Source organism: Littorina saxatilis, linkage group LG2, assembly GCF_037325665.1.
Source record: "Littorina saxatilis isolate snail1 linkage group LG2, US_GU_Lsax_2.0, whole genome shotgun sequence".
NCBI classification, from domain to species: domain Eukaryota; kingdom Metazoa; phylum Mollusca; class Gastropoda; order Littorinimorpha; family Littorinidae; genus Littorina; species Littorina saxatilis.
Window position 1 is genome coordinate 95946506 of NC_090246.1, and position 17951 is coordinate 95964456.

Below are 17951 nucleotides of genomic sequence, written 5' to 3' on the forward strand. Positions count from 1 at the left end.
ATAGAAAGGGAACCCTCTGACCAGAAGAGAAGCAAGAAGAAGAAAAAGGACAGACAGATAGAGGCTGAAGAACTGTCACCTGAGATTGAAACTCAACACAAGAAAAAGAACATAGCCCGGGTTCAAGAAACAGAGACAGGTGAGACTCACCACAGACACAAAAAGAAGAAAAAGAAAAAGAAGAGGCATGATCATGAGGAAGGATCTGAAGTCTCTGTGAAGGAAGATGCATCTGATCGTTTCAGCAAAGAAATGTCAGCCAACCGGCAAGAACAACAAGAGGAGAATGATGAGGTAGTAACGATAGAAATATCACACATCAATAAAAAGAAAGAAAGGGGTCAAGAAAATGAGTCAGGGGGTGGTTCAAGGAAAGTAAGAGTTCAAAAGAAAGAAAAGAAGAAGGTGCTTGTCGAGGAAAGTGAAGATTACAAAACAGAAGAGAGACCTCAAAAAATCAACAAGAAGAAAAAAAGTAATCGCCTTGAGGAATTAGGCCAGGAACTTGAGGAAGCTGCAGGCAGCAAGACAATTACCAAGAGAGATGAAGTAAACGAGTCCGGAGAGCCAACACAGGGGAAGGTTGCCAAGCATAGAAAAAGAAAGATGTACGAAGAGGAAAAAAGTGAACTTGAAGAAGCAAGCCATAGCAAGAAGAAGAAGCACGCAGGTCAAGACAATCACATCCTTGACAATTCTACAACAGATGAGAGATCTCACAACAGAAAAACAAAGAAACAACACAATGAAAGCCTGCCAGACAATCACATCCTTGACAATTCTACAACAGATGAGAGATCTCACAACCGAAAAACAAAGAAACAACACAATGAAAGCCTGCCAGACATATCAGCCAGCAAAAAATCCCACAAGAAGAAGAAAAAGAAGAGGCAAGATCAGGAATATCAAGATGACTTTGAAGTGTCTGCTACAGTAGAAACAACTCACAGCAGCAACAAGACAATACCTGGGCAAGATCAGGAAAATGAACTCATTGAAACTGTGACTGAAGAGATGTCGCACAAGAAAAAGAAGAAGGAAAAAGACCATGAAGATGCCTGTGTTGAACTTGAAGATAGTTCTCACAAGAAAAAGAAGAATAGGAAGGAAAAAGACCACGAAGATGCCTGTGTTGAACTTGAAGATAGTTCTCACAAGAAGAAGAAGAAGAGGAAGAAAAAAGACCATGAGGATGCCTGTGTTGAACTTGAAGATAGTTCTCACAAGAAGAAGAAGAAGAGGAAGGAAAAAGACCATGAAGATGCCTGTGTTGAACTTGAAGATAGTTCTCACAAAAAGAAGAAGAAGAAGCAAGAAAGAGAGGTGACCAGGGAGGTGGCACCATCAAATTCTGCGGAGATGCATGTCCAAGATGACTGGGTAAGTAATACAACAATTGTTGATTGGCATGGTATGTTTTGATTTGTATAGATCTGCACATGCGCACACATGTGCAAAAGTCAATGTTTGGAAATAACTCTTGTCATGATTCTTAAGCTGTGTGGCAGAGTAAGCGCCCCAGAACATGATGCATAATAAGTGCACGATGCTGTCTGAGGCTTTTCCCTGCAATCGCAACAAATAAATGTGATGTGTATGTAATGCAATGCATGCTTTACATGATACCTTTTGTTTCCGAGAATATGCAGATTGGAGCCACATTTTGCTGCTGATTGCTTGCAGTTGTTGCTATGGCATATGTGTTTTTTCTAAACTCGTGTGATATCAAGCCAAACATCCCACATGACCTCAACGAAAAGATGATATCAGCGAACACTGCTGGTCATCAATTAGTTATGCAATGTCAATCGGCAGCGAATCATGTGCATATATATATTCGAAAGAAATGGCTGTCATATTATGCACAGCCATGAGAGTTAGTTGTAGCTGCTGCAGTCAGCATACTGCACTTCCTGACATAGTAATTTCCAGAAAATGTCAATTAAGATCATTGAAAGTTTACACAGAACACAAAAATGTGGTGGCTGTCATCCCCAAGGCAGTATGTAGAGGTTACATGCCGAGTCTCAGTGATTATTAAAAAATAATGGTCGAAGTTAGCAGATCATGAAAAATGCGAGCTTTAGCGAGCTTTTTCATGACCGCGAACTGAGACCATTTTTTTATAATCACTGAGACGAGGTGTGTAACCTCTTTATTCCTCCTTTCTTCAGTTATTCAAAGAAAAGAGGAGTTTTTTTGCAAAAGTTTGATCGAATCCTATTCACTCAACCAGTCAACCTGCGCAGGCGATTGATTAATGCGCGGTTGTTATAGTTCCGTGCAAATCATTCCATTCTGTTAACACTTCTTGTCAGTTTTCCTATTTTGGACTAAAATCAAGTACACAGATATGCTGTTATTCTGCTGTGGCGGCAAAGGCAGATATTGTGTGTTCTGTATATGTTTTGGTATCGCTTAGGATAATGTTCTTTCGTCAAATGGGACTAGCAGACGAACTTTTGCACCCCGACGTTAAAAACTGTATGAAGTTCAGTTTTCTGGGGAAAATAGTGTATGAAACCGCTTTATGTTGTTTAAATTGATGAGATGTGTGCATTTGGTTGCGTGTGATCTGTTTATTAAATGAAATATTGTTGAAAACTGACCGTCGGATTGCAGTCTGTTGTCGAAGAAACTGAGTGAAAAGAAGGGGAACTACTCTTGTCGCTAGACAAAGTATGAGTTACTTGCCTTGGGAAATTGCTTGGGATGAACGGTTTGAGCACGGCAGATCCAGATTCAGAAAACAACCTAACTCATGGATTTTATATGGAGATTCGGGCGGGGATGTAGCTCAGTCGGTAGCGCGCTGGATTTGTATCCAGTTGGTCGCTGTCAGCGTGAGTTCGTCCCCACGTTCGGCGAGAGATTTATTTCTCAGAGTCAACTTTGTGTGCAGACTCTCCTCGGTGTCCGAACACTCCCCCGTGTGTACACGCAAGCACAAGACCAAGTGCGCACGAAAAAGATCCTGTAATCCATGTCAGAGTTCGGTGGGTTATAGAAACACGAAAATACCCAGCATGCTTCCTCCGAAAGCGGCGTATGGCTGCCTACATGGCGGGGTAAAAACGGTCATACACGTAAAAGCCGTGGGAGTTTCAGCCCATGAACGAACAAACAAACAAAAATATGGAGATTCATGTGTTCAGGCCTGTAGTTGTTAATTTAAATGTGGTATGTTTGCATTGTTTGCTCCAGAGATGTATACTTCGTACATTAGAGCGTTCGGAACTTTTCAGTCGCAAAAAGTAGTACCGAAACAGAACAACTTCTCAACCCATTGCACTATCGAGGATTCAGGCTGTTGCTGGGTCGTTATTTGTTTGGTTGCTGGGTCATTATCGAAAAATAACTACCCCTACAAGTTTACAGAGGTAAAGAAGCAGAGGGGGGAATAAGAGAATTTAATTGTTTCCCAATGGAAAATAATTATTTGGTATGTGTTAAGAAAAACATAAAATAATTGCTGTCTGTCCATCTCTCCCTTTAATTTTGAATGTGTTTATTTCACATTTCTGCTGCCTTTAGTAGAAAGTTTAAACAATACAGTTTTGATTGGAATTCATCCTTTTACTTGAGATACTCCTTCTTGGTTATGTTATGCTAAACAAATGATATTGCTTTTAATGGAGGTTCTAAAACTGTTTCCACCATTGGTTAACACTTTCTACCCCACCTATCTTGACTAACTTTTTGTTTAGCCGAGACCAGCTGAGCTGCAGCAGGTCACTCAGAATTGTAGTAACTGTGCAGAAACTGTGTATAAACACGCTGGAATGCTGGCGTTAGATCGACGTTACAGGAAGCGTCTGAAGCTAACAGTCTGAGCGGATATATCCGTACCTGGTCAGATAGAGCCATATGAGTGGGTACGGATATATACCTGGGAGACAATGACTGAATGAGTTAAATGACAGTTGTTTCCCTTGACCTGGACTCCAATCTCCTACATGAACATTATATCAGGATTCAACTGTTTTTTATGTGCAACACGTTTCAGAGTTGCAGGAGCTTTTCAAAGATTAGGCACCAAAAAAAAAAAAATAGGTGTGGTTACGGTAACATAGCCAAAACAAATAGGGTAGGTAGGTAGGCAATCACTTTTTTTTTTTTTACTTTTTTTTCTAATGTGTACAAATTAAACCTACTTGACAGGGAAATAAGTGTGCGACTCGGGCGCTTTCGCTTTCATTGCGTTTTTTGCACTCGTTTTTTTGGGGGGTTTTTGGTTTTTTTGTTTTGACAAATGTAATAACAAGTTTTAGGATCGGCCCCTAAAATTAGGGTAGGTCGGGTTACCGTAACCACACCTATTTTTTTTTTAGGCCTTAATTTACATGTATAAAATATATGACTAAGTGCCAAAAGGTGCGCACGAAAAGCGGACAAAGGGGCTAAAAAATAAAAGTTGACAAACACGACTGATATTGTGATTTTTGTTAAGACAACAGATGCTGGAACCCAATTACGAAAAGAAAAGATAAATTTACCCAAATGATTTTACAAATAACGATAATTTTGTTCGTTATATCATTCAAAACGGCACTGAGTCATAGCATTAAGGTTATCTCGCACGTTTTTAAAGTTAGGGCTTTGAAACTTGGCACACAACCAAAGTATAATGACCTCCATGTATGGTGCACATCACATTAAACAACATTGAATTTCAAGGTCACAGCGAGGTTAAATTTCCTTTGCAAACTGGAAAATTGTCGTTGTCACGTCTTACATGTTTTAATACTAGATCAGTTAGACTTTACATACTTCACATACTTTCAGCATTTTTATAAAACCTCATTAAAAGTGACCTGCTGGTTAATCTTTGTCAAAGTTCAAGGTCACAGCGGGGTCACATCTGGTCCAAATGTGGAATATTTTCAATTTATTCAGCGCGTTTGTAGCACGAGCTTTGAAAATACACACAGTTCTAGTGTATAATGTTCACACACGATTAAAGTCTGGTTGAAAAAGTCAAGGTCACAGCAGGGTCGCGTTGAGGTCAAACATATACATTTTTCAATGAGGTTTTCTCATATGTTTTTGAAGCTAGGGCCTTGAAACTTGGCACACTACGCAAGTTAAATTAAACCTCATCAAATTCCAAGGTCACAGTAAGGTTAAAGATCCTTTAAGGATATTTTCTAAAAAAGGTGACCGCCTGGTTAATGTTTGTCAAATTTCAAGGTCACAGCAGTGCCATCTGGCTTAAACTTTGAAAAATTGTCAATTTCTTCAACTAGTTTTATAGTGTTTGAAGTCATTCACATATGATGAAAGTCTGGCTGATAAAATCAAACGTCAAGGTCGCACCGGGGTCGCATTGAAGTCAGACACATACAATTGTCATTTTCACGAACGCCTTTTAAGCAACACCTTTGAAACTTCACACATTCCAAAGTTTTGATGTTGTTTGGTTATAATCAAAGTGTGGTCAATTTCCATGATTGAGAGCATTCAGAGGGGTCAAGTTGAGGTCACGCAAAAAGTGATAATCTTTATAAGACTCACGTTTGCTGCTATTGCTCACTTGACATTGGTGAAAGTGCTTATTTTATAATTGTTGATCTTGATGTTTTGACCAATTAATATTACCAGGATCAACCATACCAGATTTCAAAGTCCAGAAGTTGTCAAACCTCAAACCTGTTGGAAGTTTCAAAGATTTAAGCATCAACAAATTTCTATTTGATTTGACCTTAAATAACAGATTTGACCTTAAATCTTAAAACAGATCAACCAGACTTTGGTTTTATATAAATTGAAGTTCAATACAATTTCCTTTTTTTTTTACCCAAACCATAACGCCACTTTGACCTTGACATGTGACAAGGATCTACCTTAACTTCTTTAAGTCGGAGAATCATTGAGAGTTGTGTGATGTTTGAAGGCTCTCCCTTTAAAAACAACTGAGATAATGATGCATTTTCGTGTTTTTGATTTGCCCATATGTGACCTTGAGATTCGACAAAGGTCAACAAGACTTTAACCGTGTATGGAGGCTATTAAGCCCAAAAATGTGAACTTTCAAGGTTCTTGCTTGGAAAAACTCTGAGAAAAAGGTTATGGTTTTTTTTTTTACCCACACGAGACCCTGCTATGACCTTCACATTTCTCAAGGATCAACCTTGAATTCTCCATGTTGAACAATCATTAAGCAAAAGCGTTGTTTGAAGTTTGAAGGTTCTAGCTTCAAAAATCTCTGAAAAAATATGTTTCATCCGTTTTCTGAATCACATGTGACCCAGCCGTGACCTTGAAATCTGACAAGGGTCAACAAGACTTTTACCATGCATGGGGGCGATTAAACCCCAAATGTGTGTGAAGTTTCAAGGTTTCAACTTAAACAAGAGGCGAAGCCTTCAAGGCTCACGTAAGAAATCGACAAACAGTAACACAAACTCAATCACTCCGTCACACACACACACACACACACACACACACACACACACACACACACACACACACACACACACACACACACACACACACACACACACACACACACACACACACACACACACACACAGTAAGCATAGGTGAAACTATGCAAGAAAGCGAGACCCTGGATCTGCCAAGAAGTCTCGGCCCGCTCACAATAACAATGACCGAGACTTTCAGTAATTCCTTTGCGTGACGTCTAACCCTCTTACGTCATAATGTGACGTCTTCAAATAGTTTCTATCACACACGTCGAACACTTTTGACCGAGACTGACGTAATCCATAGACTCGGAAATGTTAAAGTTTCTACCACAGACATACACACATACATACATACATACGCACGCACAGACAGACAAAGTTTATCATCGCATAGGCTACACTTACGTGAGCCAAAAACGTCTGAGAAAAATATACATTTTCCTTTTTGGACAATGTGTTGCACGCAAGACAACACGACAAACGCTCGTGTTATCATTCTTTTATTTTAAGGTCGACTTGCGTGCCCGCTCTTTCGCTAATCTCAATTGAAATTCATCTTGGAAGTTCGGTTTTATTACGCTTTTAATTAAGAAGATTAAACTAAGACAACAAATAGTTAGTTTTACCCATTAAACTCGATAAGGTAGTGACATTTTATGTTGAACGCAAGATGGTGTCGCACGCAAGATCTGAAAAGATGTTGACGACATAATTTCAACACTTGATAGCGCATTCGTGGTTCGTGATTTCTTCACAAATTTTGAACACAGAATGTGTCACGTGGTTCCGTAGATGAAGTAGATCTTTGTACATGTAAATTTTGTTTTTAAAAGAAAATAACCGTTAATTACCGAACATTTTGTCGCACGCAAGATATGACGAAATTTTCAAATCGTTTTCAAAAATGCTGTTCAAAAGTTCTGCAGTCTTTGCTGGATTACTTGAAAGACAGCAGTTTGATACACCGTTATCGCTTGACGTGTCGACATCAATTCCAGAGTTTTTGAAAAAGAAATTTAGTAAATATCGGCGATTGAAAAATGTATGCCGTGATGACGACACATCTTGCGTGCGACACCTTAAAATTCGGTTATCGAAAAAAAAAAATTCTCTCGAGATATAGATTTGACGTTTGGTCTCGTCTGTAAAGCGATGTTTCAGGCATTCAATCAAACTAAATGCAATTCATTTGTGCTTCTTGTTATTTTTCTGTGGCATATTCAAAACACGAGGTATCACGATGTCCGTTTTCAGATGGCCGGTTTTGGCGTTATTTTTGACTTTAAACAAAGATAACTTCAAAACCGTTCAAGTCAGACACACGAAATTATGTCCACTATCTCTTCGCACATTCATCCACACACACACCAATTTTCAGCAGACACACGTTTTTAGAAACATTTTTATTGTAAAACAAAGTCGTCTTCTGTTCTGTGAGCACCTTTTGGCACTTAGTCATATATATAATATGTACTTCTTTCAGTTTCACAGCTCGGTACATTTCCCCTGTTTGTCAACAGCATGCAGCTGACAATTTGCTCCCGGTGGCTAGAACAGACACGACTCGCGCAGCATCTGAACATGAGCACAGGAAGAAGAAAAAAAGGAGTAAGAGGGCAGTAACCGACAAGGAGGATCCAGACATCTTGCTTACTAGTGGAGACAAGCCTGTTTCATGTGCCACAGAACTCTCGCGAAAGCGTTTGTCTAACCAAGACAAGAGCCATTCACATGCAGAAGAGAGACAGCAACTGAAGCGTAACAAGAACAAGCACAAGAACAAGCACAAGAAAAGCAAAAAGGACAAGACGGAACTAAGTGTGATACAAACTCCTGGTCCAGAAGGGAGCTCTGCTAAGCCTGCTGGAGAGGCAGTTGTTGTGAGTATCCAGGAAGGCAAGGAGTTCTGTAATCCTCTGCAGGATTTAGAAATGAAGCGAGATGACTTTGACAGTTCTGTGCATTGTACTGAGTGTTATATCTGCCAGGAAGAAATGGAGAGCGTTGAAGAGTACAGAACTCACTTGGGCAAGGTACACAATAGTAAGCGTATGTTTCAGTGTTTGTTTTGTAATACATCATTTCACACTGCTCAAAGTCTACAGAGTCACATTGAAATAATATGCAGATCCAAAAAAGAAATTCCAAGGCCATTTAAATGCACCATATGCCCCAAAATGTATTCAAGCAAATGGCATCTCAAGGAACATCTCAGAATACAGCATGACATTGGCCCCAGACGCACGTTTCAGTGTTTCCGTTGTAACAAGACTTCCAGGACTAATTTCTTATTGCGACACGAAAGCCGTTGCAAATATGGACGGGATGAAGACGAAATCAGGAAAATCCGAGAGGCAAAGCCATTCTGCTGCACACTTTGTCAAACTATGTTTATGGACCAAAGTTCATTAAGAAGGCATATCAGGACCATTCATCGGTCTCTGAGATTGAAGAAAACTGGACAAGCCGTATTGAAAATATACGACGCAACATTGTGAAATGGTTCAAACGAAATTGTAGTATCATGGGGAAAATATGCATAGTGAAATCTCTTTTGTTATCGCAGATTATTTATCCGTTGCAAGCACTGGTAATACCCGAAAAGGTATTGACTGAGATAAATACTATGTTTTACAGATTTATTTGGAAAAAACGATTTTCAAACACTAAGGCATATATGAGAAAGTTAAAAGAAAAGTGATGTGTCAAGAGTTTCCTGATGGGGGTTTAAAAATGATTGATGTCATTGATATGCAGTCCTCTTGTTTGTTGTCCTGGGCGGCAAATTTATTGAACGAAAAGCAGGAAAGTTGGAAACAGATACCGATACATATGTTTTCGAAGCTTGGTGAAAGGTTGTGTTGCTTCCAATCTAACACCACGGTAAAAACATTTAAAGGATTGGGATTAATTAAAAATGTATTTTGGAAACAAGTTTTAATTTGTTGGTTGAAAAATAAGGACATGATTCAGAGAGCAGTAGGTGGAGAAATGCTATTAAGTGATACGTGTTTATGGAACAGCAGTGATATAATCTATTGCGGCCAAACCCTGTTTTTTAACGACTGGATTAAAGCAGGCGTTTGTCGAGTAAAGGATGTATATGTTGGTAATGATTTTTTGCCCCTTAATATTATGCAGCAGAAGGTTGGATGTAAGCCCACAAGATTCTTTGAATATAGGGTGATTTGTACAGCAGTTAAAGCAGCAACACTACGCTCTGCAAATGGAAATGTATGTGGATTCAACGATTTAAAGAACCTGATTAAGCCTTGTCAATTTCGCAAATTAATTATAAAGGAAAAATATGTGGAGCCGGTTGTAGTTAAATTTTGGGAACATAAATTTGATTTCAGGCCGGGAAAAGAGCAATGGTTAATGGTAAACAAAGTAACCGAGGAAACAAGATTGCGAATGTTGCATTGGAAAACATTGCACAATATTTACCCCACAAATATTTTATTGTATAGAATAGGCATTTCCGTGAGTAATTGCTGTACTTACTGTGAGAACGAAATTGATTATATTGAACATTTTTTTTACTTTTGCCCGAAAATTATGTCCATTTGAAAATGCGTTGAGGATAAAGTAAATCGTAAATATAATATGATTATTAAAATTACCGTAAAGGAAGTTTTTTTGGGCGTATTTGAAAATTCACAAAGTCCCAAGGCACTAATAAGTTATGTGAATTATTTGATTGTGATAGCCAAAATGTGTGTTGGTATTTATAGATATGGCTCCCCTCTGGATATTGTATGCATTTTTGAGAGGGAATTGATATATAGAAAAGTTGTTTAAAATACATTTAGATATAGTAATGTTAATGTTATAGTAAAAACATTACTTTAAAAAAAAAATTTAAAAAAAAGATCAATGAAGAAGGATGCCAACAACAAAAACAAAAAAAACAAAAAATGGCAAAAAAGAAAGGGTTGAAGCAGCCTGCATGCAACTGAGATCAAAAAAAAGAAAAAAAAAAGGACCATTCATGAGCAGCCTGGAGCGTACACTTGCATTTGCGGAGTAACATTTATATACTTTTGGTATAAATAAACATTCGAAGAAGTGCGGCTCTCAAGTTGATTAAGTGAGCTCATAGTTTAACCGAAGGGTTAGAAACGTTCGTTTGTAGTCTACCTTGCCTCACGTTGGTTCAAAGTTTTTACCAATGCAACAGCTCATTGAGTTATTTTTTTATAACTGAGTTGACTTGTATGGACTCGTTCTGGTTCTTTCAGTATGACCATGGGCGTATGTGAGAAGATGGTTTAATTATGAATGCATTATCTCATAACTCATAACTCATAACATTTTATTGATCCAACAAAGGAAATTAAATTGGTCATCAGCACATATAGGTCATTAATTAATAATTATAAAAGAATAAGAGAAGAAAATTCATAAAACCCATGATAACAAAACAAACAAAAAAATATCTAAAGTAATATATGTACAACTACAATACCCTTTTTACTTGCACACTTGACACACCGACACACCAACACACATGCATACATACCTACATACATACATACCTACATACATACATACATACATACATACATACATACATTCCCTGTTAAAGTGCAGCCAAGAATATCACAATAACCATATCACTGTTTGGACTAACAGACAAGTCCCCATGCAAATGATGATAACAACAATCCATAATTAACGCTATTGCACTACCAAAAGAAGAGACCAACCAAACACATAAAACCAATCACAGTAATCATCATCAGTTATCACAGGTATCACAGTAGATTAGCCATCAGGTAGTTAGACTCAAATGGGCAAATATAGTGTCAACACCATCACAACAGTGCTAAAGCTCATTATCACAGCACTAGTTATGATCAAAAGTCAAACAGTCATCAAATCATATTAAATCTATCACTAAGAGGTACATTTAAAAGGCATCACTTATAGTCTGTGGCCAGGACAATGGCTCGGTTGTTGTTAAAATATCTCACAGCTGCAGGAACAAAAGAACGCCGAAAACGCTCCGTTCGACACCTAGGCATGAGAAACCGAGCGTTCCCTGTGATGCGGAGATCCATCAGTGCGTCGTGGAGGGGATGCCCTAGGTCGAACAGAATAGCTCTGGACTTACTGGCAAGCCTTCTTTCAACAAGGACTTCAAGGGTGTCAAGGCTCTGGCCTACAGTAGAACTCGCTTTCTTTATCAGCCTGTTCAGCCTGCCAGAGAGAGAGAGAGTGTGTGTGTGTAGACATGCATTATACAAGACCGAGGACAAAATATCTACTGTCACATAACTCACAGAATTTGAAATAAGAAAATGCAGAATATAACACCACTTGGTTGATAAACATTTAAGTTAACATAAGTTTTAATAAAGAACCTTTTTTCAGATGTCAGATGTCAAATAATCACATCATCATGATTGTACTTTGAAGATACAGTATGTACATACATTGTATAATTTGCGACAAGTAAATCCAACACAAGGTGAAAAATACAAAATTATTAAGAATAAAACTATGTAAAAAAAGTATGTTTTCATACTTTCAAACACGATTTTAAAGTACAAAAGTTTATAAACAGACTTAGTTAGATATACCATCGACGGGCGCTGTGGCGGGGTGGTAAGACGTCGGCCTCTTAATCGGAAGGTCGAGGGTTCGAATCGCGGCCGCCTGGTGGGTTAAGTGTGGAGATTTTTCCGAGTCCCAGTTCAACTTATGTGCAGACCTGCTAGTGGCTTATCCCCCTTCGTGTGTACACACAAGCACAAGACCAAGTGCGCATGGAAAAGATCCTGTAATCCATGTCAGAGTTCGGTGGGTTATAGAAACACGAAAATACCCAGCATGCTTCCTCCGAAAGCGGCGTATGGCTGCCTAAATGGCAGGGTAAAAACGGTCATACACGTAAAATTCCACTCGTGCACAAACACGAGTGTACATGGGAGTTTCAGCCCACGAACGCAGAAGAAGAAGAAGAAGAAGATATACCATCCCCTGAAAGAATACACCTCAAACAATCATCAGGTTATGTCACTCAAGATCACAGTGTTTTCTATTTCTATAATCTATTGCATTCTTAGACCAATTTTGAAGACAATGTCTGGAAGTACATGTGTGTATTTTCACTCTGAAATACGGATGTTATGCCCGCAAGGTATTACAAAGGTGTTGTGCATAAATCGGCATGCATTCACCTATTTTTGTTGTGAATACGTTTGCTTTAGCCCTTTTACGGTGTAAAGCAAGTAAACCGTGTTTTTATCATGGCACCTTGTTGTGACCTGTTTTTGTGGAGCGTTATTTAAAGGCACAGTAAGCCTCCCGTAAACCATCACAGAGCTCCCCGAGCGTCTAAATACAGTACAAGCATACTTCCATTTGAACGCTCACCGAACGGGAACATCCTGGCTGCTTTCTGTCGAGCGTGAGACATTTTCAAAGAATTTATTTTCGTAGACTTGTTCCGTTAACAACAACGGCGCCTCGTTTTTGCGCTAGACCTAACTTTTAAAATCTAAATAATAAATTGACAGCTTGTTACACAAACATTCTTTAATCATAAAAGAATTCGTTTTTCATCAAGACAAGATCAGAACAATTCGAAGTTGTGAAAGTTTAAAAAAAGAAAAGCCCGGAAGCAGGGTCACGCAAGGGTCGTAGCAGACGACGGCCGGTTTATCAGTGCAAATCGCCGTTCCTCTCAACAGTCAAAAGCCATCGCTAGAGTTCTTGTGAACCACAGCCGTTGTTTCGTGCATAAAAAAAACGTGCTATTGTAGATAAGCTCACGTCGAGTCGCATTCAAATGACTAACTATGACGACTGCATTGTGAAAAGGGAAAACTGGATCACACGGGTTCACGATGGCTCAGGGGTAAGATAAACCACGCAAAAATAAATTCTTTGAAAATTGTTCGCTCTTTACGGAGGGCACCTAGGATGTTCTCAATTGGTGAGTGTTTAAATGAAATGGTGTTTGTACTGTGTGTAAAAGCCTGACCGTATCTGTGATGGTTTACGGGAGGCTTACTCTGCCTTTAACTATCTTTACGTGTGAGACTCACGTGCTCGTTTTCGTGTCCTGGTTTTGGTGTGAGCTCTGCAAAACTGCGTCGTAAGTTTTAGAATACGCGTGAGATTCACGTGCTCTTTTCCGTGTCCTGGTTTTGGTGTGAGCGCTGCAAAACTGCGTAGTAGGCTTTAGAATACGTGTGACTCACGTGTTTTTAGTTTTTAATGTCAGCTAGTTCCTTGATGTTCTTTTTGTAAAATAGACCGTTCCAAGTTTTGAGAATGTTTTTCTTTATTTGGTGTTTAACGTCGTTTTCAACCACGAAGGTTATATCGCGACGGAGTTTTGAGCATGCACGAAGTGCGTGATCAGTTACTGATTGGTTGTAAATATTAGTCTCACCCAATCCTGTTTTAGGAATGTTGTTGGTTGGTCAATATGGTGACCTTTTACCTTTAAAATAAACTATTCCATGTTAGGTTTTTTTGTTTTCTATAAATATTACTGTTTGACTTCCTCTCATCAGTCGATCTGAGGGTTTTTATGAAGTGTTTGGATTTTCGTTCTGTAACGTACCAAGGTTAAAGGCACAGTAAGCCTCCCGCAAACCACCACAGAGCTCCCCGAACGTCTAAATACAGTACAAGCATACTTCCATTTGAACGCTCACCGAACGGGAACATCCTGGCTGCTTTCTGTCGAGCGTGAGACATTTTCCAAGAATTTATTTTCGTGGACTTGGCCCTGAAGAACAATGGCGCCTCGTTTTTGCGCTAGACCTAACTTTTAAAATCTAAATAATAAATTGACAGCTTGTTACACAAACATTCTTTAATCATAAAAGAATTCGTTTTTCATCAAGACAAGATCAGAACAATTCGAAGTTGTGAAAGTTTAAAAAAAGAAAAGCCCGGAAGCAGGGTCACGCAAGGGTCGTAGCAGACGACGGCCCGGTTTATCAGTGCAAATCGCCGTTCCTCTCAACAGTCAAAAGCCATCGCTAGAGTTCTTGTGAACCACAGCCGTTGTTTCGTGCATAAAAAACGTGCTATTGTAGATAAGCTCACGTCGAGTCGCATTCAAATGACTAGCTATGACGACTGCATTGTGAAAAGGGGGAAAACTGGATCACACGGGTTCACGATGGCTCAGGGGTAAGATAAACCACGCAAAAATAAATTCTTTGAAAATTGTTCGCTCTTTACGGAGGGCACCTAGGATGTTCTCAATTGGTGAGTGTTTAAATGAAAGGGTGTTTGTACTGTGTGTAAAAGCCTGACCGTATCTGTGATGGTTTACGGGAGGCTTACTCTGCCTTTAACAAGTAAACCAATGGAGTGTTTCTTGTTATGTTTTAACGTCAACGAAACGTTTTTGGAGACAGTTTTATCTCAAGTGTGAATTGTTTTGTGCCCTTCGTTTGGGAGGCTACACGTTTTTATATTTAGTCAAGTTTTGACTAAATATTTTAACATCGAGGGGGAATCGAAACGAGGGTCGTGGTGTATGTGCGTGTGTGTGTGTGTCTGTGTGTGTGTGTGTGTGTGTAGAGCGATTCAGACTAAACTACTGGACCGATCTTTATGAAATTTGACATGAGAGTTCCTGGGTATGAAATCCCCGAACGTTTTTTTCATTTTTTTGATAAATGTCTTTGATGACGTCATATCCGGCTTTTCGTGAAAGTTGAGGCGGCACTGTCACGCCCTCATTTTTCAACCAAATTGGTTGAAATTTTGGTCAAGTAATCTTCGACGAAGCCCGGACTTCGGTATTGCATTTCAGCTTGGTGGCTTAAAAATTAATTAATGACTTTGGTCATTAAAAATCTGAAAATTGTAAAAAAAAATAAAAATTTATAAAACGATCCAAATTTACGTTTATCTTATTCTCCATCATTTGCTGATTCCAAAAACATATAAATATGTTATATTCGGATTAAAAACAAGCTCTGAAAATTAAATATATAAAAATTATTATCAAAATTAAATTGTCCAAATCAATTTAAAAACACTTTCATCTTATTCCTTGTCGGTTCCTAATTCCAAAAACATATAGATATGATATGTTTGGATTAAAAACACGCTCAGAAAGTTAAAACAAAGAGAGGTACAGAAAAGCGTGCTATCCTTCTTAGCGCAACTACTACCCCGCTCTTCTTGTCAATTTCACTGCCTTTGCCATGAGCGGTGGACTGACGATGCTACGAGTATACGGTCTTGCTGAAAAATGGCATTGCGTTCAGTTTCATTCTGTGAGTTCGACAGCTACTTGACTAAATATTGTATTTTCGCCTTACGCGACTTGTTGGTACTCTGGTCAACCCACACAGCGCATAAGATAATTTTGTTGTTACTTGTTTGTGTTGTATTTTGGTCGCCATTTTGTAATGACTTTGTGAGTTGTTTATGTATAACGTGAGTTGGAAGTCTGACATGTTGTGGTGTTTCTTTATTGTGTGTTCAACTATTCTAGTTTTGTGAAACGTACAGCACTGAGCAATGATTTGTAGACGCTAGAAAGTCGCTACTTTATAATAATAACTTGTGTTTTCTGTGATTAACGAAGTTCGAAGTGAAACGTTTTCTCTGACTTATCCTAGCCTTACGAGGTAAAAGAGCTTGCGGTCTGTGGTGATCTATTTCTAATAACGCTATTGGGGTAAATTGGATGAGGAAATATCTTGTTTGTGACTTTGATTAACGCAGGAACGTTGTCGTTTAGAGACTTTTTAGTATGACAGTTTGCTATTGTATTCCTGGCCTGATGAGTCAACGTTTTGTATTTTCCTTAAAGTAACCATTTTGGATTTAAACGTATTTATGCTAAGTTTCTTGAGTATTCTTAGTGTTTATTGTATTGTTTAACGTAAGGAACGTAATCCTTTCTTACTGTTAAAGGATTAACCAACGAGTGTTTGGTATTGTAACTTTCTTGTCTGTTTGTCTTCGCCTGTTGTGTGATTGTTTGTTTTTCCCGTTTTTGTTTCTCGTGTCTTGTTTATGCATTTTTGATACCTTTGCCATGTCTAATAATTTTTTTTCTTTTCTCTTTTTCTTTCCGTTTAGTTTTTTACCGCAATATACAATACTGTATCATAATATGCATTACTGATATCTAGTAATCAGATGTAGAGAAATAAACCAGTATTTTTGCGCGTTATCGCTTGTAACCTGTGTTTGTCATTTCGTATGAACAATTTGTAGTACCAGCCTCGCACATGAAGGCGCGCGCGCACAGGTGTAAAAGATCCACTACATTACCAAATGGGGATTCGGTAGACCTAAAAGGGAATACATTAAATTAACAATTACATATATGGCGTCCACCTATATTTGCTTGTGCAAACGTGTGCAGAGATGGGAGGAGTTTGGGGTGGCTGGGTGTGTGCGTCAGGCTCAGTTTCTGATGTTTACAGTTACGAGAATCGTTTGTTTGTTCAATATAGTATGCATGTCTGTTGTTCCATAAGTTGTTTTTTTAGATTGGTTTAACGTATGTTGCTCTTTTTCCCTGCTGTCTTGTTCGTGTATTTGTGCACAGCTGTTAACGTTCTTACCCCCCGCGGGTTAGGGGGAAGAATTTACCCGATGCTCCCCAGCATGTCGTAATAGGCGACTAACGGATTCTGTTTCTCCTTTTACCCTTGTTAAGTGTTTCTTGTATAGAATATAGTCAATTTTTGTAAAGATTTTTAGTCAAGCAGTATGTAAGAAATGTTAAGTCCTTTGTACTGGAAACTTGCATTCTCCCAGTAAGGTAATATATATTGTACTACGTTGCAAGCCCCTGGAGCAAATTTTTGATTAGTGCTTTTGTGAACAAGAAACACTTGACAAGTGGCTCTATCCCATCTCCCCCCTTTCCCCGTCGCGATATAACCTTTGTGGTTGAAAACGACGTTAAACACCAAATAAATAAATAAATAAATGTTAACGTTCTTAAACACATCATTCTAAATGTGTTTCCACTTTTGGTTTAAAAAAAGACAGTTGTTTCCCTTGAACTGGACTCCAATCTCCTTGTGTGAGACAACTCCATATTATGTATACATGTAAATATCTATCAGCATCAAACTTTTTTCAGATGCAGAACATTTCAGAGCTGAAACTTTTCAAAGATGAATATATATGTAATACTTATTTCACAGATCTGTACATTTTTCTTTTTTTGTTAACAGCATGAAGCTGACAATTTGCTCCCGGAGGCTAGAACGGACAAGACTCGCGCAGCATCTGAACATGAGCGCAGGAAGAAGAGGAAGAGGGCAGTAACCTACAAGGAGGATTCAGACATCTTGCCTACTAGTGGAAACAAGCCTGTTTCATATGCCACAGAGGTAGCTATGTTGTAAATGTACTTGGCATTGCAGCTTTAGAACAATAAAAAGGGAGGTTAACCTAGCTAGCTGTGCTTTTCAGTAGGTCAGTGACAGTGCAACATTCTTACCTCGCTGGATCTCTGCCCACTTTATTGCTTTCATAAATAAGATATTTTTTTTCTCATAAAATGCATCATCC

The 17951-nt window shown here is 38.7% G+C and overlaps 1 protein-coding gene across 2 annotated transcripts in view; it reads left to right on the top strand.

The window, feature by feature from the left end:
• Positions 1–17914, top strand: part of LOC138960237 (uncharacterized protein DDB_G0286299-like) — a 19478-nt gene extending 1564 nt beyond the window's left edge. Inside the window, exons 3-4 of one of the 2 annotated variants that reach the window (XM_070332043.1) lie at positions 1–1380; positions 17612–17914. The exon at positions 1–1380 is cut by the window's left edge and continues 129 nt beyond it. In XM_070332043.1, the coding sequence (XP_070188144.1) occupies positions 1–1380; positions 17612–17785 (1554 nt within the window). In that variant the 3' untranslated portion in view covers positions 17786–17914. Of the gene's footprint in view, positions 1381–7948; positions 10246–17611 lie in introns of those variants that run through there. The other variant, XM_070332042.1, reaches the window with a different exon arrangement.
• The last annotated feature ends 37 nt before the right edge of the window (positions 17915–17951 follow it).